The sequence below is a fragment of the Sminthopsis crassicaudata genome, chromosome 4 (genome assembly GCF_048593235.1).
Source record: "Sminthopsis crassicaudata isolate SCR6 chromosome 4, ASM4859323v1, whole genome shotgun sequence".
NCBI classification, from domain to species: Eukaryota; Metazoa; Chordata; class Mammalia; order Dasyuromorphia; family Dasyuridae; genus Sminthopsis; species Sminthopsis crassicaudata.
Window position 1 is genome coordinate 72,785,823 of NC_133620.1, and position 25,014 is coordinate 72,810,836.

The 25,014-nt window shown below is 38.3% G+C and overlaps 1 protein-coding gene across 2 annotated transcripts in view; it reads left to right on the top strand.

Annotated features, from left to right (window-relative positions):
- RGL1 (ral guanine nucleotide dissociation stimulator like 1) overlaps window positions 1-25,014 on the top strand; it is a 230,430-nt gene that overhangs the window by 9,727 nt on the left and 195,689 nt on the right. For both annotated transcript variants that reach the window (XM_074308566.1, XM_074308567.1), the window contains exon 2: window positions 4,974-5,143. In XM_074308566.1, coding sequence (XP_074164667.1) covers window positions 5,012-5,143 — 132 coding nt within the window. In that variant the 5' untranslated portion in view covers window positions 4,974-5,011. The remainder of the gene's footprint in view (window positions 1-4,973; window positions 5,144-25,014) is intronic.

The window sequence follows — 25,014 nt, forward strand, 5'->3', positions numbered from 1 at the left end:
CTCTCTGTCTCTCTGTCTCTCTCTGTGTCTCTGTGTCTCTGTGTCTCTGTGTCTCTGTGTCTCTGTGTCTCTGTGTCTCTGTGTCTCTCTGTCTCTCTGTCTCTCTCTCTCTCTCTGTCTCTGTCTCTGTCTCTGTCTCTGTCTCTGTCTCTGTCTCTGTCTCTCTCTCTCTGTCTCTCTCTCTCGTGTCTGTCTGTCTCTCTCTCTCTCGTGTCTGTCTCTCTCATGTCTGTCTTGTGTCTGTCTCTCTCATGTCTGTCTCGTGTCTCTTTCTCTCTCTATCTCTCACTCACTCTCTCCCTCTCTTTCTCTCTCCTTTCTTTCCTAGCACCCGAGGGGATCAGGATAGATACCCACATTGATCCTTGAGGAAAGCCAGGGATTCCTTGAGACAGAGGCCAGGACAAAATGTGCTCCAGGCATGGCGGGATGAGACCATCATAAAGCAGGGGCTTTATAAAGAGAGACATAATGTCTTACAGGGAACCGCAAGAAGGCTTGCTTGCCTGGAACAAGAGGAATGAAGGAGAGCAAGAGGCAACAGACTTTTTCCTCTTTTCCTTTTGATTTGCCTCTTTATAAAGAAGTGGGTGAAGAAGATCAATACTGGTAAACTATAATGGAAGCAATTTGTTCCTACTCCTCTGCCTTTTCTTTCTACATTAAGCCTAGATCCCAATATCAGTTTCTTACTCTTTATTTCATAGGTTTTTTTCCTACCTTCACCCTCCCTATTTTATGTTCAGCCTTCTGAAGATGAAGCTGTTTTGGTTTTTTGAATTGTATGAGTTATAATTATTCTCTCTTCCTCTTCTATAGAGCCTTTTACACTCACTCCCCTTCTGTGCCCAGCTATATATTCCTTTTAAATCTAATATATTTTTGCATTTAAGTGTTTGGGAATGTATATGTGCAGCTACTCTTTATCTAGTTTAGATAAGAATAAATTAGTGAAATGCCCACTACTTGGGCCCCATCTCAGTAACTCTATTGAACTTTTGGGAAAAGATGGCAGAGAGACAGAATGGCCAGTCACGGATGAAATGCGGTCTGCCGCGGTGGAGGGAACTCTTAAAATCTCTGAGACTGAAGGTCAGTTGGAGTATTAATCTTTAGGTGGCACCGGGGTGGGTAGAGCTGACCACCTGGTACTGGATCCTCATTCACGGCTCTAAAGAGAAAAAAGGTTCTTTCCCTCACTAGTCCATCTCCATCACAGAGCTGACTCAGAGGAAGGAATTTCTCTGGTGGTCTCCTCCACTCTTCTTCACCAATTGGGATTGAGATAGAATGTCCCAATTGCCCTTGTACAAAATAACCTAGGTTACTAGAGGTCACAGCACGTGGTTTGCCAGAAGTAATAGCCTGATTCTCTTTTGGTTTGAAAAGCTTACAAAATACAGAATCTTTCTACTGATTGTAAATTGAATGTGGCAAAAAGCTCAATTGAATATGGCAAAAAGCTCAAAGCTTGCAGGTTAGAGGGGGAAATTTTTCTCTAGCTGCTGTCCAGAGACAGAAATCTCTGCCCTTCCTTACATTCTATATAAATTATAGCTCGTTCCCATTCCCCTTTCCTTCTGTACTACACTGGCATGGTATAGACAGTGTTCAGGGTCACCCAGAGATGTTTATGAGAAATCAAATAAGGTCATTATAATAGAACAACTTAGAGCAAAGGAGGGAAAGGAATCAGAAGCAGGCACCAGGTGCATCCAAACAAGCATCAAGCCAGTGAACAGAGTAAACAAACCAACCTCCAGCAACTTTTCTGCAGTTCTTGAGAGGGTAATCGCTTAGCCTGAAGTCTTTGATCCCCGGTAGAGACTCTCTCTGAGACTAGCCCGTCCACTCAGCCTCTCCTCCAGGACTCCATATGGCCGGATGCCCCCAGGGACAGTGGCCATGATGCTGCCTGCTCAGCTCCCCAGATGCACTTTCTCTGCTCCAGTTTCTCTCAGTTGGGCTCTTCCAGTTGTCTCCCTCCAGATGCTTTGTCAACCTCCTTCTGTGTCCTCCTTGACATTCAACTAACTCTACAATTATTCTTAAGGACTCTGTACCACACAATTTAAAATTCTTAGTCCCTGACACTTTTTCCTTAGTTTGGAATAAGCTTCTATGGGGACCAGGTTGCGCTTATATAATAAATTCTTGGGCACTAGTTCCTGGCACAGAGTGGGCTTGTTGATTGGTAAAATGCTCGTCGTTGTTGTTGAGGATCATGGCATCTGGGAGGGGATGCCATGACATGCAACTGAATTGGATTTAAATGAGGGAGGTTGTGCTGGGCAAGGTCACCTGCCTCACTTTCCCCTCCAGAGCCATCTGGGTTCAGTCGCCAGATAGAGATAGGACGACTGGCCCTGGATGCAGTGGGAGACCAAAAGGTCTCAGACTGACAAAAGCTGTATCCATTCAGTGATTAAGACTAGGTAGCAATTGAGGCAAAGGATCTGCTCTTTCACTTTGTCCAAAAAAAATCTAAATGAATTAATGAATGAAAAAATGAAAAAAAAAAGTCAGGGTTTCTGGCCAAAGCATAAATGACTGCTATTTACATTCAACTTGAGTCTATAAGGATCCAAACAATGAGCAACGAGAGCTTGGCCTAGGACCTATTGGTGGCCAATTACAATTAAATTGGTTTAGTTTAGTTTAAGCCTGGTCCTTAAGAGAGAAATCTAGCCAGTAAACCTCAAAATATCTTGGGAGGATTCAGAGGTGTAAAAGAAAAAAATGCTTAAGAGCATCCGTAAGTAAGGGTATGACACCCTATGTGGACAGAGAGAGAGAGAGGGAATCTTCTAACTGACCAATTCCAGGCCAGCTGTACTCACAGGGGTTGTTACAGCCTCAAACTGAGACCTGTTGAAGACGTTAGCTTAAAAAGGCCAAGGTCTCCACCGCATCTACGACCATCTTTAGTGGTCTTGATCTATATCTTGTCACTGGACCAGGTGGTTTTGATGACTTTTGCACAGCCCTCCCTCATTTAAATCCAATTTACTTGCATGACATGGTATCACCTCCCCGAGATGATGATCCTCTTCCAGAGCAAAGGACAAATAATAATAATAGCAACAAGATGTTTTAGTGGATAGATGGCTGTTCTTGGGATTAGGAGACCTGGTTCAAGTCTCGCCTCTGCCACATTCCATCTGTTTGATCCCGTGTAGGTCCCTCAGATTTGTCGCATGCTTGGTAACTCTCTAAAATAAGTTATAGATGAGTTCCTAATCTGCATCGACAGAGAGAATTTCCACACCAGGAGTTCAGTGAAATCAAAGATACAGTCCCCAAATAAATTTCTAGTGGTAGGATACAGCCATAATAGTTCTATTCCCTAAGATTGATAGAATGAATGCAAGTTGCTTTAGGTAGGGCCTCTTGTGAACCAAATATTTGTCTAATATCCCTTTCATCTCCTCTTAGCACAGTTCCTGGCACATAGTAAGTGCTTAATAAATGCTTGTTAAAGGATACTAATGGTGACAACTGTCTTCAGTGATTAATCCATTCACATGTATTGCTGGCCCCTCAAACTCTACATGTCTAGAAAGAAGTTTATTATTCCCCCTTCCCCTTTCAAATCGCTTCCTCCTCTTAGCTTCATTTATTCCATCAGTGGTACCACCATTCATCCAATCTCCCATGTTTGAAACACCGATGTTAATCTTTCCTTTAGCCTATTCCCTTGCCTCTTTAATCTAACCATCTAACAAGTTCTTTCAGCTCTTCTTGTGAAATATCTTGAAACGTCTATTCTCATTATCACCACCCTAAGCCCTTGTTATCACCAGTTATCACCACATTTTCTACTAGGACATTCTGATCTCTTCCTTCCAATCTGTCCTTTATGTAACTGTTAGACTAACCTTTACACAGAGCTTATATGTGGTGGGAGCTTCTTATATTTATAGGATCTCTGATGTTGTCTTTCTTTCCAGCTTTAATTCATGCTTTCCCCCTCCTCCTCCTCCCCCACTCCCCACCACTGCCCTCTGCTGTAGATCAGACCCTTGGCCACACAAACACCTTTTCCTACTTCTATGCTCTTGCCCACATTTTTATATCCCTGGAATGCCCTGCCCTGCTCCTCTAGCTACTGACTTCTTTTCCACTTCTGAGACTAAATTTAAATATTATGTTTGTAGGTAAAGTTTATATTTTTATAACCTGACATTATCTCACCTTTCCCTTATTCAATAATGAGGTCTCTTTCCTTAGACCCCCAACAGCATTTCACTTACACCATTCCTATAGTTACATGTATGTGTGCCATTTCCCATGAGATCTGCTCTGAACTTTTCAATCATTCAGTTCAACAAACACTATTTAAGCACCATCTGTATACTGAACATTGGACCAGGCACAGGGAGCATTTGGGGTCTAGATAGATTTAGAACGTAAAACTTACTGTGTACAGAGTATTACATTCAGTGGGGGCTCCTTAACTTCTTCCTGAGTCTTCAGCATGGGTATTTCCCAAGGTTCTGTTCTTGGCACACTTCGTTTTTCTTTACACTCTTGGCAATCTCATTCACTTTCACCCCTTCAACTGTCATTTATATAGATGACTCACAAATATGCATCTCCTGCCTTGATCTCTTTTCCAAGTTTCAGATCTGTAGCTACTATTGCCTCTCGAGTATATTTGCTTAGACATTCCATTAGCATCTCAAACTTTACATGCTCCAAACTGAATTTATAATCTTTTCCAGATTTTACTCTTTCTGTTGCCGACGCCATCATTCACTCAGTCTTCCTTGTTTGAAATCTTCGTGCTGTCCCTGAACCTTTCCTCTCCCTCATTTTTCAAACCCAGTCAATACCAGATCCTGCCTATTTCATCTCTTCAACATCTTTAGCAACTGTTCCTACCCGTTTTCACAGTTGGAGGCCTTTGTTGCCCCCTGGTTGTGTCTGCCTTGGTGTTTACTTTTCATTCATGTCTTATTTTTTCTACACAGATCTATAATGCCTCGGACCTGAATCTTGTTCTTCCAACATGGAGGGGAAAACTATAGAGGAACCCCTTTCTGCAGTATCAAAGTCTCACGTTTCCACCAAGATGGAGAACACAGCACAGTGGTTGGTTGAGGACCATGCCCAAATATGGGATGTGTTAAAGACTGAGGAGGTAAGGAAACTGAGGGAATATAATACTAATCATTTTAGCCTGGTTTCATTAAAAGTTTGCAAGGAAAAACGGGAAAAGGAAGATAATGGCCTCTTTCCATTGGTTGAAATTGGATGTCATGTTTTACGCTGTCTTATGTTTTGGAATTATAAACATTTAAATATAGGATGAGAATTAGCCTATTACAGTAGATATACAGCTCATATTGGCTGTGTGATTCTAGGCAAGTCATTTACCTTTTCATTGCCGCACGCAACTCTCTAAAATGAACAATTGTGCATTAGGAGAGGGAGCTATCTCATCCGGGAGCTCTCTTCATCAACGAAATGACAGTTCCAGACAAAAAAAAAGTACCCCAAAAGGATTCTGAAAGATCATTTTCTGGCAGAAATGGGGAATGCCTGAGGGTTGAGTCATCAAAGAAAGTATGGGAATATGAATCATGCTGATAAAATGAACTGCAATGGGCTGGATGATTCATTGAACTCTGGACTTGAGAGCTGAAAGGTATCCCTCAGACAATAAAGAAAAATGGATCTTGAGCTTTTAAACCGTAAAAGATGGGGAGCCGGTTCAAGGCTGCCAGCAGGAACTAATAAAAAGGCACCAAAGAAAGACAATACTCTTCTGGCTATATTGCCGACCACTAAGTAAATGAAATCATGCTATCTTAACATAAAAGAGTGCAGAAACTCTGATTCCCCAAGAGTAGGCAAAGTTAGTCCTCACAACATCAGGCACTCGGAGTAGGTCAGGAGAATCAGTGTAAGTCTTCCAGAGGAACTGAGCTTCTTAGGTCAGTACCGAGTGTTTTTTTCACATAATCTTTGTTGTAAAGATAGGGGAAGTATCAGAGGATAGGTACTATGTGAGGACATAAGAGGACCAAAGTAGTTGCTAAGTCGAAGTATAGCATAATTGAGGGATAGGGAGAAGAGGATCATTTATATTTGAAGGAAAAATAAGATGAAATTGGAAATGCCAGGCCAGTTCAGAAACGTGTTCAACACCTAGCCCAGATGACATTTTAGATGAAGGAAAATAATGAGAGGATAGTTGTCTCTACACATTGGATGGCTCTTTTTGTTTGTGACTAGATTTCACTTAAATTTGGATTAGACTATGCCCTTAACCAATTTTTGTAGTTTTTTGCTTTAATGGAAATATTAGACATTATTTTTGTTTATTTTCTTATAATTTATTAGCAAAAAGTTGTTTTTTGGAAATTTCCTAACCTCCCATCCCACAGTTTTGTCTTATTGTTGCCATTTGGTTGTGTCCAACTCTTTGTGACCTTGTTTGGGTTTTTTTTTTTTTTTTTGTTTTGTTTTGTTTTGTTTTGTTTTGTTTTTTGGTAAAGGTACTTAAAGTTTGCCACTTCCTTCTCTACTTCATTATACAAATGAGCAACTGAGACAATCAGGGTTAAGTGACTTACCCAGGGTCACACAGTAAATATCTCCCCACAATCTCTTCACACCTCCCCCCCCCCCCCCCCCCCCCGAAGCTGGGGTTAAGTGACTTGCCCAGGGTCACACAGCTAGGACGTGTTAAGTGTCTGAGACCAGATTAGAACTCTGGTCCTCCTAAATTCAGGGCTGGTGCTCTATCCACTGCGCCCCCTAGCTGCCCCCACAGTAAATATCTAAAGTAGAATTTGAACTCGGGGTCTTCCTGACTCTAAGAACAGTGTATTACCTTCTGCACCCTCTAGGAGTGAAGCTAAAAATAAATTGATTTTCCCATACCACATTCAGAAGCCATAAGAGAGCTATGTGGATGCCTAGAGCCTGGTTTGGGTAATGGAAGTAGATGGAGACTGTTTCCCAGACGGACTGTCGGTGGGAAATAGGGAAGCCCACTTCTCAGTATTAATGTAGCATCAGTAGTAGTGACAGATCAGCAAGTATTTGGCTGTAGGAAGTAAGTGTGATCACACCCCAGTCATTTGAGTTGCTGCTAGGGTGAAAACCTAGTTTAGATAAGCAGTGCAGAACCAATTACTTTCAATTACTTCCTGATGACCATAATTGAAAGTGAGAATATACATGTCAGTATTTGAACATTTACTGATTCTAATGATCTGATACTGACAATAGAGAAGTCAGTTGTTCCTTGGGGCACACATCTGGGATGTGACAGATAATCTCCCAAGACTGGAAGCTTGATAAGTATTGCCCACTTCTGTTGATTCATGTTGGTACAAACAATATTGCCTGGAGGAATCTTAATATACTGACAAAAATTAAAACACCTTGAATAGAAAAGAGTTTAATGCAGGAGTTTTTAACCTGTTTTGTGTTGTGGACCCTTCTGGAAGTCTAGTGAAGCTTCTCTGAATAATATTTCTAAATTTATAAAATATGTAGAATTATAAAGGAAAACAATTACACTGAAAGATAGTTATCTAAATACCTGAAAAAAAAAACACAATTTCATGAGTCACCTGAAGTCTCTCCATAGACTCGTTGGAGGTAAGCGGACCCTTGATTAAGAATCTCTGTTTTAGAGGGATGAATGTTATTTGTCAATATTTCTGTTTAGTGAATGCAGAATTTTAGAAAAGAGAGGCAAATTTGGAAAGCGAATAACTTGGCTAATAAAATGTGCTTAAAAAAGGGATTTGGGTTTTTTGTCAAAATATAGGAATGATGAGCTTCTAGTGAGACATGGAGGGAGCTGTTAATTTCTCACTTTCCTTTGCTAAATCTTCCATCATGTCATAATCTTTAAATGTGGTTTTCTCGCAAGACTGTTCTAGGCCTTCTTATCTTGTCTCTCTGTATTCTCTCAGTGGGTGATCTCATTAGCTCCCAGGGGTTCATGTATAGTTTCATGTGCATACATACAGACATCTCCAGCCCACTTGCCCTTCACTGGACATTTTTATCTAGACATCTCCCAGACATCTCAAAGCCAGTAGGGGAGCATCAGACAGATTGTCTCGAGGGTCATGAGTGCAGCCTTGAGAGGAATGAAAACATGGTTGGTTGTACATCTCTGGTTAGCCTGGACATTCTCCTTAGTATGGATGTTCTGGGAGGAGCCGGCCAATGAGGGAGAAGCCATAGGGGTAGTGAGTACTCCCTTTGTGAGAAGTCTAGAGGTGAAATAAGCTTTCCTGGTGAAGAGATCTCTACGGCGTGGTAGAGAAAATCTGAATCATCTCTGTGTGTCCCCTTCTTCCCACTCGTATAGTCACTACCCTGGGCAGCCAAGGGCCTCATCATATCATACCTGGATTATTAGCCTTCTAACAGGTCTCTTCCCTTCATTTTCTTCTGTCCATCCCACCCTCTGCTTAAGTCACACAGAGGCCCCTTCCATGAGTCTTGTGGTTCCCTCTTGCAATCCTACACGTAGCACTGAAGTCTCTTTACAATCTGGCTTTTTCCTGCCCTTCAGTCTTCTTCCACTTTATACCCTTCTGTCCTCTGCATCTGACATTCTGGCCTCCCAGCTGTTTCTCACACATGCCATTCCCTGTCTGTGACTTTATACCTTCTGTCCTCCATGTCTGGAATGTTTTCCTTCCTTCCTTAGAGATCTGAAGCTTTCTGAGTTTCTTTAAAAGCCATTCTTTTTCTGTAAGACAGGAGTTGTTAATCAGGGGTCTGGGAACTTACATGAGAAAAAAAATTACTTCTTTATTTTCACCAACCTCTAATTAAAAATTAGTATTCCTTTCATTATAGTTATTCTGCGAAGGGGTCCTTGGGCTTTCCCGCCCCCCACCCCCCCAAGGTCAGGATCTCCTGTTCTGTGGCTACCGCCTTCTATTCCACATATATCTTTCTGTACTTATTCATTTACTATTATCTCCTCCATTACCAATGCAAGCTCCTAGAAACAGAGAGTTTTGTGTTTATGCTTTTCTTTATATTCTCAAAATTTAAAGTGTGAATGGCATGAGGCAAGTGCTTAATAAATGCTTGTTGATTGATTAGGGGATACCTGACAAAGGCTAGTAAGAATGAATTTGCCTGGCTTCTTATAGAGCTAATGAAGAAAGCCTCAAACTGGAAAGGAAAGAGAAAAGAGAAAACTGTACTACTGTAACAAGCTATCACAAGAAAAAAAAATGACAGTAAAGATGTCCCACAGTTCACAGGAAGCAAATCCAAATCGGGAGCTGAAAATAAATTCCATGGCCTCAGTTGTTTGTATATAAATTCAAGAGAATTTATGAACTATCCTAAACTAAAGAGGCACATTTGACAATATAGATATTCTATGTCTGAGATCAGGTTGATGGGACTTATGGCAGAAAGAATTATTGAAGCACAGAAGAGCTGCTATTGTGGTTAGTGGCAGTGCAGAGAGTTGTGGGAATCCCCTCTGGTAAACACATTGGTCCAACGTGAAAGAATTCAGGAATTCAGGAAAGAATTCAGAATGGCAATGGGTGTGGAGTCAGGAAGATCTCAGATACTTCTCAGCTACATGATTCTAGGCAAGTCTTGAAAAAATATAAAGAATGAAAAAATAGACGAGAAGATGAGATCTCACAAGTAAAACAACAGATCTGGAAAACAGATCACAAAACGAAAACATAAGAATAATTGGACTACCTTAACGCTCTGAACAAAAAAAGAACCTAGATACAATAATACAAGAAATAATCCAAGACAATTTCTCTAAAGTGAAAGAATAAGAAGAAAAAACAGAAATAGAAAAAAATCCACCAATTGCCACCTGAAAGAGATCCTACAAGGAAAACATACTGGAATATCATTGTTAATTTTTTTTCCCCCTCTGAGGCTGGGGTTAAGTGACTTGCCCAGGGTCACACAGCCAGGAAGTGTTAAGTGTCTGAGACCAAATTTGAACTCGGGTCCTCCTGAATTCAGGGCTGGTGCTCATTGTTAAATTTTAAAATCCATAGATCAAAAGAGAAAATTTTGCAAGCAACAACAACCACAAAACAATTCAAATAGGCTGGAGCAACAAAGTCATGCACACAAGACTTATCACTAGCTACTATAAAAGACCTCTGGTCCTGGAACTATGGCTGTGACTAAAAATATTTTATCAAAAAAATTAAATGTAATGTTACATGGGGGGAAAAAAGAACATTCAATGAACTGTTAGGTTTATCAGGATTTTATTGCCAAAAAACCTGAACTGAATAGGAAGTTTAATGTATAAAAGCCAACGTCAAAGACTAATTTCAAGGAGCTCAATAAGGATACATTATTTATATTCTACACATGGAAATGTAAATCATGTCTTTAATATTGTCATTAGCAATTGGGTAGTATAAAAGAAAGATTGGGGTAGAGTTGAGTATGATGTGATTCTAAAAAGCAAAACTGTATAGGAAAAGGTATAAACTGTAATCATGCTATATGAATGAAAGCAAGAACTGATCTAGAGGAATTAGATGGGGGAAGTGATGTGGTAAGTCTGAAATCCTTTTCCTGTTGTGAATAGGTTAAGGAAGGAACTATATATATACATATACATATATATATATATTATACATACTCATATACCAAGAAGGATATAGCAATCTCTAAAATCTTTATAGAAATGAAAGTGAAAGTGACAGGATAAGGAGTAACAAGAGTGGGATAAGGTTTATAGAAAGACGGAGAGGATAAAGGAGGGATTCTTCGGGGTGGTAGTAGTTAAGTAATAGCAAGGCAAGTTAGTGGTAGAAAGAAGCAAAGTGGAAGAATTATCAGAGATAGGAAGTGAGATAATGCATATATGTGTAGGTGTGTATATAATTTATACACACACACACATATATATGTATACACACACACATACATATATATATATATGTGTAAACATAAATGTATCCATGCTTAATTGTAGCCTGCTTGGGGGAGATGGAAGGGAGAAAGAAAGGGAAAAAAGAATAAAACAGAGAACACAAGAAAACCCATAAGGAAAGTTCTGAATACTATGTGTTTTATTATTATATATGCTTTATTGAAATGGAGACTTATTGTTACATATTTTAAATCCTTGCATATGTTCTGCTGTGCACATGACAACTTCTTTTGTTTTCTATTTTCTATTTAAGTTTTTTTATTAAAGCTTTTTATTTTCAAAACATATGCATGGATACTTTTTTAACATTAATCTTTGCAAAACCTTGTGTTCCAATCCCCCCCTTACCTCTCTCCCTCCCCTAGATGGCAAGTAATTCAATATATCTTAAATATGGTAAAAATATATGTTAAATCCAATATATACATACTTATTTATACAACTATCTTGCTGCACAAGAAAAATCAAATCAAACAGGAAAAAATGAGAAAAAATAAAATGCAAGCAAACAACAACAAATAGAATGAAAATGCTTATGTTGTGGCCCACACTTAGTTCCCGCAGTCCTCTCTTTGGGTGCAGCTGGCTCTCTTCATCACAACATCATTGGAACTGATTAGAATCATCTCATTGCTGAAGAGAACCATGTCCATCAGAATTGATCGTCGTAGAGTCTTATTGTTGCCGTGTATAATGACCTCCTGGTTCTGTTCATTTCACTCGGCATCAGTTCATGTAAATCTCCCCAGACTTCTCTAAAAATCATCCTGCTGGTGGTTTCTTGTAGAACAATATCTATTTAAGGTTTAGATAAAAAATAAAAGAAATCCTTTGTAAGATGTCTTCATTGCAATTCTTCATTAGTGATGGGTTAATGACTCCATGGGCATCTAATAATCTGCAGCTTCCCTTCTTCAGAGAAGCAGGTACTCCAAAACTCACAGCCACAGAGCTCCCTCCATAAAAAGTAGGTAGACCTGTGTTTCAGGAAGAAGTTTGGGTTCAGTGAAAGCAACATGCAATTTAAGTCTAATCTAGCTTCCCTCATCCTCTCGCTTGCTGGGTATTAACCTGCTACTAGTACTGTGTGAGAGGCCCGGTAATAAGAACTGGGGATACAAAACGAGTCCCGCTTTCAAGGAGCTCCCGATCTGATGGGAGAAATAACATTCAAATAGTGATCTATAAATGAGAGAAGGCCAGATACTCTGACATGAAGGGAGCTCAGGAACGGCTTCTTGCAGAAGGTGGGGTTTTAGCGGGGACGTGAAGGAAGTTGGGGAAGCCAGAAGCTGGAGATGAAGAGAAAGAGAATTCCAGCCTGAGGATAGGCTGTGAAAGGGTGTGGTTTGGAGGTGGAGGGACTTGTGGAAGGAACAGCCAGGAAGCCAGTGTCTCTACATTGTGGAGTGGTGAAGGGGAATAGTATAGGCTTGAAAGGTAGGAAGGGGCCTTAAAAACCAAACAAAGCACTTTATATTTGATCCTGAGAGTGCTAAGGAGCTACTGGAGTTTTTTAGAGAGGGGCTTGATGTGATTTAGGAGTCACTTTGGTAAACTGAGTGGGGGAGAAACTTAAGCAGGGGAGATTAACCAGAAGGGGACTGCAGTAGTCCAGGTGTGAGCTCTTGAGAGACTGCTGCAGCAGGCCAATGGTAGGATCAGAGGAGAGAAGGGGTGATGTACTAGAGACATTGGGAAGGTAGAATCAACAGGGACTTGGCGACATATAGGTGGTGAGAGGAACTGAGGAGCTGAGAATGTAGGCCTGTTGTGGTGCCTTCAACAGTCAGGGGGAAGTTCAGGAAAATCTTCAAGTTTCTTGCCAAAAGCTTTATAATTTTTGGCAGTACTTTCTAGGTTCCTTCTGGCAATATAACGTGTTTCCTCCAGAAGTGGGCATGCCAGCTCAATTTCTTCCAAATTCTTTCTCTTAAGTCTCCAAAGAATTTCTCTAGTAGGGTTTTTCTCATCATTTGATGGTACTACCTGCCATTCCTATGGTAGAAGTAGATAAAGAGAAGCAGTAAGTAGAGACTAGCTATGAGAACTAGAGTCCAAAATAAGTACTTGACTTCACATAAGAAAGTGAAGCAATTGACTCATCTTACAGAGAACATGAGTCTTCAATTGTTTTCCCAGAGTGGCAATTATTTTTTGTACTAAGCCAGCCATATTCTGGCCAGTTCTCCTTTGTGACCAATTGCCTACATGAGATAACAACCTGAGTTAGGCAAAGCATTTGTTGCTTTTCCTTGTGTGGAGCTGAACTATTTATTAGCCCTCGTGGAGATTGAACTTTGAGCAATAACCTTATTAGCATAAAGTTCCAGCCAGTTTGCTGTAACTTCGTGCAATTCCTTGTAAAAGGAATTATTTGTTCATTATGCATATTTCTGAGATTAAATCATAAAAATCTGAGATCCAGTAAGAGGAAATGTTTTAAATAATAAAAATTGAAGGAAAATTTAGAAAAAAGTAGTGAGAATGTCTTATTACACTGTGGAACCACAGTACTGGGCTCAGTTTGACATAAAGTTTGCAAGTTTGAGCATAGGACTAAAGTAACAGTTTTCCTTTATGATTACTCTCCTATAGGAGAGTATCCCTCCTAAGTGTCTCTAGGGTGGTCTCCTGGGCAAGAAAGTCATCATCTCAACTGCAATCTATCAGGCTGAGATATGTCAAATGTTACGTTCGTGGTTGGATGTGAGAGTTGAAAGTGCTCAACTTCTGTCCTTCTTATATAGACATATTCAGGAAAGCATGAGCCTCCTCATCATAAGATATATTAGGAGGCATGAAAGGGCTTTCTTCATTCTAACTCAATTGACAGTTATTTGAACGAGAAGCTACTTAATCCCAGGGAGAGAATAAATAAGAGATGGTTAGTATGTAGGAAGCTGTCTCTTGGAAAAAAACACTTGGACGTTTGCAGCCAATTCAAGCCGCCTCCTTTGGCTCCAAGTTGGCTCTGAGCTCTGCCTTGATGCACTAATCAGGAACATTTCTTACTTTTTGTTATAAAGAGTGGAAAAGAGAATTAGTTTGTAATATGAATAAATAGGCTTAGAAAACATCCATGGAAGTGGCAACCACTCAAACTCTTTTTAAAGTTACATTTTCATGGAGAGTCTGCTTTAGCTTAATGTTGCCCATAAATAGTCTCACTGTGCCCCTGGGGGTGGGCTGGGAAGTAACGTTTCTTTCCAACCCTGCAGCACAGCAGGAAGTGCTTGGCATCTTTAGTCTCCATTGTGACTGACAGTAAAAAGTGGGTAGAGAAGGAGTCTCGTGGTCTGGCGTCTTCCACGAGATGAAGAGGAGCAAGGGGAGAAAATCAAAAGAAAGAGTCCCCTGCATCGGTTAGAAGGCGATATCTCCTTTCACCTGAACTGCAGAGATGAGGAAGGGACAGCACGATTTAGATTGGTCCTCAGCAAACCAATTTAGGCCCTATGGGCCAGGTTTGGGCTCCTTGGTGGGATGGGGAGAGGGAATGATCTGTTTGCTAGAGGGAGCAGCAGTAGAGTACAAATTCTAGGAACTTTATGCAATGACTTGACCTCTGGGAAATTTGACTGCTCTTCCAGATTGAGGTCATCCATCCCTCGCACAGGAATCTAGGGAGGCATTTGGAAAATTATGTGGATGAGAAATATTAAAGAAAGGTTTATATGGGGAGAACAGAAATGTAAAAGATAGGATAGGAAAACATTCTGAGAACTGGAGAGAATCCAGTTTATTTTGGATTTCTGGTACTGTGGAGAGGTGAGAGAAGAACTGGACTGTCTTCACTTACCATGATGTCAGGCAAATGCACGGAAGGACCAAGTGGGTATGGTGTGATTTCTAGGGGTCGGTAGCATCTTTACCCATTGAGTGATTGAAACTAAGCCTCTTTTTGTGTGCCTTATAAAGATAGCTTGTCACTAACAGGATCCATTCGGTTTTTATTGCCAAAATATCAACAATATACATGCAGAATAAAAATACAATGAAAAAATAACAAATTATCCAAAGGAAGGAGCCTCAAGTAAAATTGGATTCTTAGCTGGTTTACTATCATAGTGAATGCTTACAAACTCATTCATTGCTGCAAGAAGATATCCAAATATTTTAAGTGGGGATGATGCTATGTCAAAGCAGATTTAAATTGATTTGAAGTAGAAATATGAATCAATTATAACTCAGACCATTGTGAAGAGGGGAACAAAAAGGAGATGGGAAGCAGTTTAGTAAACAGATTCCACGGAGAGCCAGAGATCTAGGCTCTTAGACTGTTTGGAAAAACAAGATATGGCAGAGCTGGAGGAGTGGGCATTTTTATGAGAATGTCTGGGAGTGATAGAGGTATGGGGACAAAGGAAGATCCTGGACTTCCAGCTGAAGACAGGAAATAATATAAGTCAGTAGTAGAAATCCTAAGAGACAATAAGCTTTTAAATCTGACTTTTAAATGTCTATTTTCCTTGTAAATTCTGTATTGGAACAAGAACAACAAGCATGAAATCATATGCTTGGCAGCTAATTTGATTTCCAGACACCATTTAAGTCATATATAGTTTACTCCTATCTGACAAATAGATATCCATTTTTCTTTTTAAAGTTCATATAAAGAAGATTTTTTTTTGTGACTTTGGTTACTAGTATCAATACCTGTGAGTAGACAATTGCATCTCCTTTTTTGTGGTGGTGTCATCTTTCAAATTTTTAACCTTCAAGCTAAAAATAAATAAAATAATATAAACAAACAAATAAAAAAAATTAAAAAGCTGTAGTGTTTGGGGAAAATGCTGGTTAGTAGAATTGTGAGAACTAATTCAGGGTTAACATTGACCTGACTAGAAAATCCTTTTCGTTTTGATCTTTGAAAAAAAATTATAAAATATTTTAGTTCCTTTTACTACCTTATTAAATATAGCATAATGCATATCAATAGAATCTTCTGCAGTTGAGACCATTGCATTGCCCTAAAGTCATCTTTTTGAAGATAATTTCTTATTGTACAGTTATGCTGAAAATATCATATTCATTACATTTTGGATTGAATATATAGTGACCCTAGAACATGTTTTAAAAGCTGATTTTAACAAAAGAAAACATTTATTTTAATATGTTTCATTGTCATTTGCCTCATTCTTCTAAAAGTGAAGCCACAGGAGAGGAGTAAAGAATAAAAAATCCTGAGTTAAAAATTGAGAGTTCTAGTTAGTTGGAGTAAGTTAATTGAGGTTTTACTTTAATCCAAACTACTTTAACTTTTATACACATCTGATTTGCTAATCTTCAAATAGTATATATTAATCTTATATCAGCATAGGATCTATCAATAGTGATACTTGTAGAAATTTATAGAAATACAGTTTCTCCTGTATCCATGGTTCTTCTGAACTCTATGGGTCTCTTCAAGTGTCCTTCTGAGAGAGCTCTTCCACTAAGATCATTGGATGCTCTACTAGTCTTATTAAATCATGATTATATATAGTTGTCTTTACTTCAGACCAATTATTTTTTCACTTTAAGTTTAATAGTATATTACTTTTCAAATTACATATAAAGATGGTTTTCAACATTCATTTTTGTAAGATTTTGAGTTTCAAATTTTTTTCTCAGTCCCTCCTTTGCCTCCCTCTGCCCCATGCTAGTAAGCAATATGATATAGATTATACATGTACATTAATTTTTAATATATTTCCATATTTCAGACCCAATCTTGAAATTCAGCACTCAATAATTGACATGTATATATATAATTGATAAAGATATTCTATATTGAAATATTACCCTTTTGCATATATTATATATTTATTATCTCTCTGCCTTTATTAGTAGATAGAAACCACTTTGGAATTTCTGCTTCTGTAGAACTATTATATCCTTGCATATCCCACAGAAGGTAATGCATAAAATTCAGTGAAGTAGTGACTGGATAATTGAGAATTTCCTAAACTGGTGGCTCCAGTGGTACAGTTAGGACATGATATTTACAGAGAATTTCCTAAACTGTATTTTCTCCTGTTGTCATTTCTCTCTTGTATAAAATATATGCCATGTCTTCATCATTGGATGTTTGACTGGTTGGGGAGAAGGTTTTATGTGATTTTTAGGATTAATGAAAAGCAGGACAGCGGTGTAGATAGAGAGTCTTAGAGTCAGAATACCTTAACCTCACTGATGGTTTTCAGACTGTTCTTTAAGACTAAACCGCATAACCAGTCTACTTTGGTGGAATAAAATGTCTTCAACTGAAAGCTGTGTACAGCATTGAAATCACAGTTTTGGACCCCATGTCCACACCTAGTGGATGATCCTGTAGATTGTTGTTTTAATATAGGAGGGAGGAAATCCCTGTGAATTATCCTCCATGATTAGAGTTGCAGCATTTAATTTGAAGTATTTTGAGACAGAAGATCAGCATGTATTAGGGCAGTAGATCATACAATGAGGAGATTAAGAGCAGAGAGAGAATTTACAGATCATTGGGTACAATCTCCTCATTTTACAGAGGAGAAAACGGCTTCAGAGATGGGAAATGACCATGGTCATATAATCCTAATTACAGTTATCAGTGCCAGCTACTGTGCTAAGTGCTTTACAATGATCATCTCTTTTGATCCTCACAACAACCGGTTGGTGATAATTATTATTCCTATTTTCCTGATATGGAAACTGAGGCAGATTGAGTTTAAATTGCCCAAAATCACGCAGCCAGTAAGGGACTGAGGTGAAATCTGAACTCAAGACTTAACTTCAGGTAACTAGGTGACTCAGTGTAAAGAGTGCTGTTTCTGGAGTCAGGAAGGCTTATCTTTGGGAGTTCAAATCTGCCTCAGATACTTATTAACACACACAGTGTGACTATGGGCAAGTCATTTAATTTTGCTTTAGTTTCCTCATCTGTAAAGTGAGTTAGAGAAGAAAATGGCAAACTCCTTCAGAATCTCTGCCAAGAAAGTCTCCAGTGAGGTTAGACAAGATTGAATGACAGAACAACTTCCTGATTCCGTATTTCTACCCACCGTCCTTCTATATAGGAATTAAGTGGAAGAGCGAGACTTTTACCTGGGATCCTCTCTTTGACTCTCCATGCCTTTCCACTGCACTCTGCTGCAGGAAATTGCACAAGATGATACTGGTGGTTCCTTCCAACCCAAAACCACATATTCCTACTTTATGTAGAACCTCGCTTGACTAGACCCAAATCAAGGATCCTTCTGCAGCCTAGACCAGTGGAACCGATACAGAAATCCGTTTGGGGCAATTCAGTCACTACAGGCTATCGGTCCTTCCTTGGGAAGGTTTAATTAAACCAACAAAAAGAAGCTGATGAGCTGAGTCAGTGATTCACTCAAAACGGTCTAGTAGTAGCTCACATGCATATAATGCTATTTCACAACAGTCCTGAGCTAATGCCAGTATTTCTGTCCTCTTGACCGGGGCATTTTGTCCTAATGACAGAATCTGTACCCTTTTGCCTCATGGCCTCAGAGCATCATCACTATCCTGCCTCTCGCCCTAACAGTACCATCTTTCGGGACACACAGTGGGAGTTCCTTATAATACAGAATGTCCCAGGACATCCCAAGGTTTACTAGTCATTATTTACACTAGCTTGCTCCATGATACAGTTCCTCTCCCATATCTCCTCACTCCAAACCTAATCAGGGAACATGCATATATGTGATGTTATGTGAGTGCACCATGATGACAAGCTTTCCTTAAACTAACATTACAGAAAGCTAACTTTGGGGTTGACAATAGGATATGTGGAGAGGATCAGTATTGTTCAGGCCACAGTTCACCATGTAACTGCCAGAAAGCAGTGTAGCTCAAGCTCAATATTTTTATTTTCTCTTTGTTTAATAAGATCAGTAGTTCAAAGCAGGAGCTATTTACTTTGGGCTCTTTTCTCTCTGCCCTCCACTCCCTGCATACCCCACCCCAAGTCCTGACCTTCAAATGCATATGTGGGATTTTTTCTGTAGGCGATCTAAGCAGGTCCTGAAATAAGTATGAGTTAACCACCACCAGGCACAGATGGTATAAATCAGAGTGATGCAGCTATGGCTTAGAGTTACTGGAAGAAATGTATATATAATGGAAGCAGAGGAAATCTGAATTATGGAAAGGGTAGGAGAAAATAATAATTCTCAAAGCTAGATAGACAGACTACAAGAAATAAATGGAAGACAAACATCAGCAAAAATAGAGGGGGGGTTTTTAGAGATCTTATCATTTGGCAAAAGTACTATTGCACAATGTGTACATTTTTTAAGAGAAGGGAGAATGTTCATGAGTAATCCATGGTGATTAGGATTTGGGGTGAGTAATTTGCTTACTACTTTAGATCATGTAAATGAACTGAAGAACAATTGACATAGCCTAATGGCCTAGGGAGAGCTTAGACTTGGTCTTTTGGAGAAGGACCTTTGGAAGGATCATGGAACTGGGAATGAGATATTTGTTGCCATTACGTGGGACACAGGCCACATCAAGAAAGGATCAAATTCTAGAAGACAGAAGATTTCCTATTAACGACAAGAAGAATGGTATAGAGTTGAGAGCCGAGAACTGGGACTTGAGAAATTTGGATTCTAGTCTTTGAGGTGTCACCATGAACAAGTTCCTTTTCTCTACCTCAATTTTCTCACTCATAAAACAAGAGCTGGAACAATGATCTGTAAGAACTATTCCAACTGCACCAACCTACAATGATAAGAACCCAATCCTTATTGCAGTATGGCTGATTTTGTCCTTATAGAAATAATTGAACGGAAAATGCCAAGTGAGTCAGCCTTCCCAAGAAAAACACTGTGGGTTGCTCACTTCTATGCAGAATTGAACACTAACATTATACTGAAAGACTTAAGTGCCAGATACAGAGAGCTTTCTTGGCCCCCCTCACACTGCAGACCTCTAGAAAATATGGAAGACACTCAGTTGGGAGTCATCTGGTGTTAGGTTCTTAGTAAGTGCAAGAGATAACAGTAGACCTTGTGGAATTTCTTTTTTTTTTAATTTCTGTTTCCAATGATTTGTGCCTTTGGCATAGTAGGTACTTGATAAATGTTTCTTGGATTAGACTGCAATGGAACTGCTTCTCTTCACCAGAAGTGTCTGGTTCTGGAACTGTAATCAAGTTAACTGCCACTGCTATTGGAAAAACTATGTCAGTCCATCCCTCTAGAGCTCCACTCAGCATCCTTTTAATTTTCTAAGATACCTCTCCTTGGTTACTACTACACTGAATGTTTTGTGTCCTCCTTGACTCTGAGGTCAGGGATTATCTTTGCTTTTATTTTTGTATCCCTCAGACTTTATCACAATACTTATTAAGTGCCTAAGAATTATGGAAAGATAAAAATGAAAGTTTCCCTACCCTCAAGGAATTAGTGACAAAATAGGTACATGTACCTATAAGAATATAGATCTATCTTAACAGCCACATATGTATATACATATACACATAAGTATACCTATATATCCACATGTCTATTTGTGCAAATATGTATATGTAACCATATATGGAACATACTATATTAATACACATTTAAATACTTATGCTTTTACCATGTATATATATATATATATATATATATATATATATATATATCTATCTGTGTGTGAGTGTGTGTGTGTGTGTGTGTGTGTGTGTGTGTGTGTGTGTGTGTATGTGGTAGTTGTCCAAATGATCCAAATAGTTGGAAATGTGACAATACTGAGATCGGAGTTTAAATTTAGTCAGGAGAGTCTTGGGTCCAAATTATACTTCTAACACTTATTAGCTAAGGGACCAAAGGGGCAAATTGGATACTTATTTTACAGAATCATTGTGAAAACCCAATGAGATAATGAATGTAAAGTCTTTTATAAATCTTTTTTTTAAGTAATCAACAAAGTTAATTTTTAAATTTTTTAGCTACTTATTTTATTTTTTATTTTTTAAAATTATAACTTTTTATTGATAGTACAGATGCATGGGTAATTTTTTGCAACATTATCCCTTGCTCTCACTTCTGTTCTGACTTTTCCCTTCCTTCTCTCCACCCCCTCCCCTAGATGGCAGGCAGACTTATACATATTAAATATATTATAGTATATCCTAGATACAACATGTGTGTAGAAGCAAACAGTTCTCTTGTTGCACAGGGAGAATTGGATTCAGAAGAATAACCTGGGAAGAAAAACAAAAATGCTAACAGTTTACACTCATTTCCCAGTGTTCCTTCTCTGGGTGTAGCTGATTCTGTCCATCATTAATCAATTGGAATTGAATTAGCTCTTCTCTATGTTGAAGATATCCACTTCTATCAGAATACATCTTCATACAGTATCAGTGTTGAAGTGTATAATGATCTCCTGGTTCTGCTCATTTCACTCAGCATCAGTTGATGTAAGTCTCTGCAGGCCTCTCTGAATTCATCCTGCTGGTCATTTCTTACAGAACAATAATATTCCATAACATTCATATACCACAATTTATTCAGCCATTCTCCAGCTGATGGGCATCCATTCAATTTACAGTTTCTAGCCACTATGAAAAGAGCTGCCACAAACATTTGGGCACATTTGGGCAAGTCATGGTCTGTGTCCCGGTTTCCTCATCTACAAAATGAAGGAGATAAAATGTATGACTTCTAAGATTCCTTCCAGCTCTAATCTACGTCTTATAAAAATGTGCTCTCTTTTACATATGAAAATCACACTAAGACCTACAATCAATAGGGAATGTACTTTGAGTTATTTTTTCTTTCCCTGGGACTTATGAGAATTTGATTAATCGATTTATTCTCTCTCTTCTTGGTCTGTGGCCACCAAAGGCATATATTTGTGAGACAGCTGGCTGAAGTTAAGGGATGCAGGATGTGGTTATGGAATAGAGCAAAGCTAATTGGCTCCCTGTGTGTGTGGGAGAGCAAACCCATGACCTTGACCTCATTTGCAGGGTGCTCTAATCAACTTAACCAACTTGTTAGATGGGATTGAGGCATCCCAGTATGGGATGGGAGTGGAGAATTTGGAAAGAGGATAGAAAGCCTGTGTTCTATAGAACTTTTATTATTCATTAGTTTCACTTTTCCCACCAATAATAATCACAGCTTGGGAATCAATTCAAATCACATGTAGATTTATACAACATTTAGTTATCCATAGTGTATTTACAGTTACTAAATGAGGGCATGAAAATAATTTTATTCAACAAAGCATATAATCATTCATCCTGGTGGTAAATACCTGGTGAATTGTTAGGGATGGGAGAAGGAAAGTAATTCTGTGATTATCATTAGTAGAAAAATATAAAAATCAAGTTTATTTTTTTTGCAAGATTCAAAATAGATTCAGTGCTAGATCATATATATTTACTACTATTTGTGGTCTTCAAGTATGATTCAATTTCTTTTCTGAGATGTGATATCAGCCAATTGGTTCTCAGCTCTGGAAATTCTTATCAGATAATTTTTGTTCTTTTGAAATTCAGATCCTGATCAGTGATATCTAGCCAGCTCACTAGAAAAGTCCTTAGGCATTTGTCTTTTTGTACTTCCGTGTCTCATCTTTCTCAGTATCCTTCTTAACTGAGTTATAGTCTGAAAATTCCCTTGAGATAGATAAAGACATTTATTAAACATTTCTTATGTGTTAGAAACTGTGCTAAATAATGGGGATGAAAGTGTCAGTAAAAAGAAAGTTAATTTCCACTCTCAAAGCCTCTTTATTGCTAATAGGGAAAGCAACACATAAAAGGGATCTGGAAAGAGGCGGAGGAAATACCAGTAGGAACGAGGTAGAAAAGTAGTTCGGGATGTCAGGAGCTAAGCTGGGTTGCAAATGAGCATGGCTGGGTGTATATGTCCTCAAATGGAAGTTCTGGGGATGAACTCTGTTCATTTGTGTACTATCTCTGATCCCAAGATATCATTATCAAGGGATCACTTAGCAAAATTGTAAGGGAACTGATGAACCTGTATTAAAGAGACCCTTTTCAACTTTCCACAATGCTTTTCATATTCCTGTAAATCATACAGGCTAGGCTAAGTAGAGAAGACTTGGACAACTTCATGACTTTTGTTTTACCCCTGAGCAGCAAAAGTATTTCTTTTCTTCTTTTAAATTAAAATTGTATTTGATTATTAACATTATAATAATAATAATCAAGTAATCTCTCCCTTTCATCTCCTACATCCAAAAGAAAACAAATTTCTTATAACAAATATACATAGTCAAGTTTTCAAAGTCTTTACAATACTATTGTAATCACATATATTGTTCTGTTTTTTCCACTTAATTTTATTATCCATTTATAAAAGTTTTAAAATTTTTTCATTTTTATAATATTGATGTTATAATTTTTTTTCTTATTTTATTTTTGTTTCTTATTTTACTCTGTATTCTTTCAAGTCTTTTCATTGTTTTTTGACATCATCTATTTCCTTATTTCTTATAACATAATTTTTGTGTGTTAGAATGCCTTGTATCACATTCATATACACAATTATATATTAATTCTATGTTAATGTGAGAGGTACTTGAGAGATATCTTTGTATAGTGGACTCAGTGCTGAACTTTGAATCCAGACTCTCACCAGCTGCGCAACTCTGAAAATTATTTACCTCTTTCATTCTCAGACTGTTTCCCCATCTTTAAGATGAGAATAATAATCTCTCCCTCACAGAATTCTTGAAAGGATCAAGTGAAATAACTTGTGTGTATATAAAGTGCTTAGCAAATTTTAACACATAAATATTAGCTTATTAGCATGATTAATATTAATTGATTATATTAATAATAATGCCTGTGATATTTTACTTACAGATCTCTTATTGTTTTAAATGAGATAATGTGTTGTAAAATGAGTTACAGTTTTTAAGGCGTTTTATAAATGTTCATTATTATTTAAACAGCACTTCAAAATTTGTAAAGCATTTCTTCCAAAGCAGCCTGTGTGATCACTGGGGGAATATCTCATTATATCAACATTATTCAGGTGATGAAACTGAAGCTTAGAAAAGTGAAGTGATGAGGATCCTAGGGTCATAGTTCCAGAGACCTGAGAGGGCAGTAGGTTCAATCCCCTCATTACCAAATAAGTCATACATACAAGTAGTAAGTATAAGGCCATGCTTATACAACCATTAAATGCCACCTCTGGAATTCAGTCTCAGTTCTCTTGTTTCCAATCTCCTTGAGGTCTTTCCACTCTTGCCATCGTGACATCCATACAATTCCTGAACATGTTACTCCCCAAAGAAGGTCATTGCATTAGATTTGACCAGAGAGATCTTACTTAACCAAAATTTCATTCAAATAATATCGCCTCTTGTGCCTTTCTAGTGGAATCACTTTTCATCTGCTTTTAGGTCACATTTCCCATCACTGTTCACTCTACACACTCAAGGACAATTCTGTCTTCTTGTGTAGAAGCACAGGGACTCTGAAATGTATTAATGAGGCTGCTATTCAAGATCTCAGCCCAGAAGCAAAATGGAAGTTTTTGTTAACCAGAGCCTAAGAAAACAGAGAACTCCCACTGTTAGTGAAAACAAAGCCACCAGCAACTTGCAGGCTGCAGTAGATGGTAGGGACCTACTCTCTCTGTCACTAGTTTATATTCCTCACACTTGGCAATCCAGTTATCAACATTCCCTCCAAAGAATGTATGCTGTCTGTTCTTTACACTTGATTGGCTAGCTTTCCTCAGGGAAGAGGAATAATGTTGCATTTGGATTCTTTCTGCATGCTCAGGGTCAACATTTCAATCTCTCTGCTTGCCAGGAAGGAGAAAGGCTAATTCCTTTTATCCTAGAACCTTCTCCTGAATGAAAGAAATGGAAAAGAAAAAGTCAATTAAAAATCTAAATGAGGCAATTCTCTTCCTTCTTTTCTACTTTATCTAACCACCCAGCAAATATATATATTACATATAATATATTTGTAATGTATATGTATCTATAAGCACACACATATATATCATATACACATATACATGTACATTATAAATAAATATTAAATGTATATATTTTTTCTCAAAGGCTAGCTTCTTCCTCTATGCTTATTAGAATACTTCCTTTTTAGATCACTTAATGAG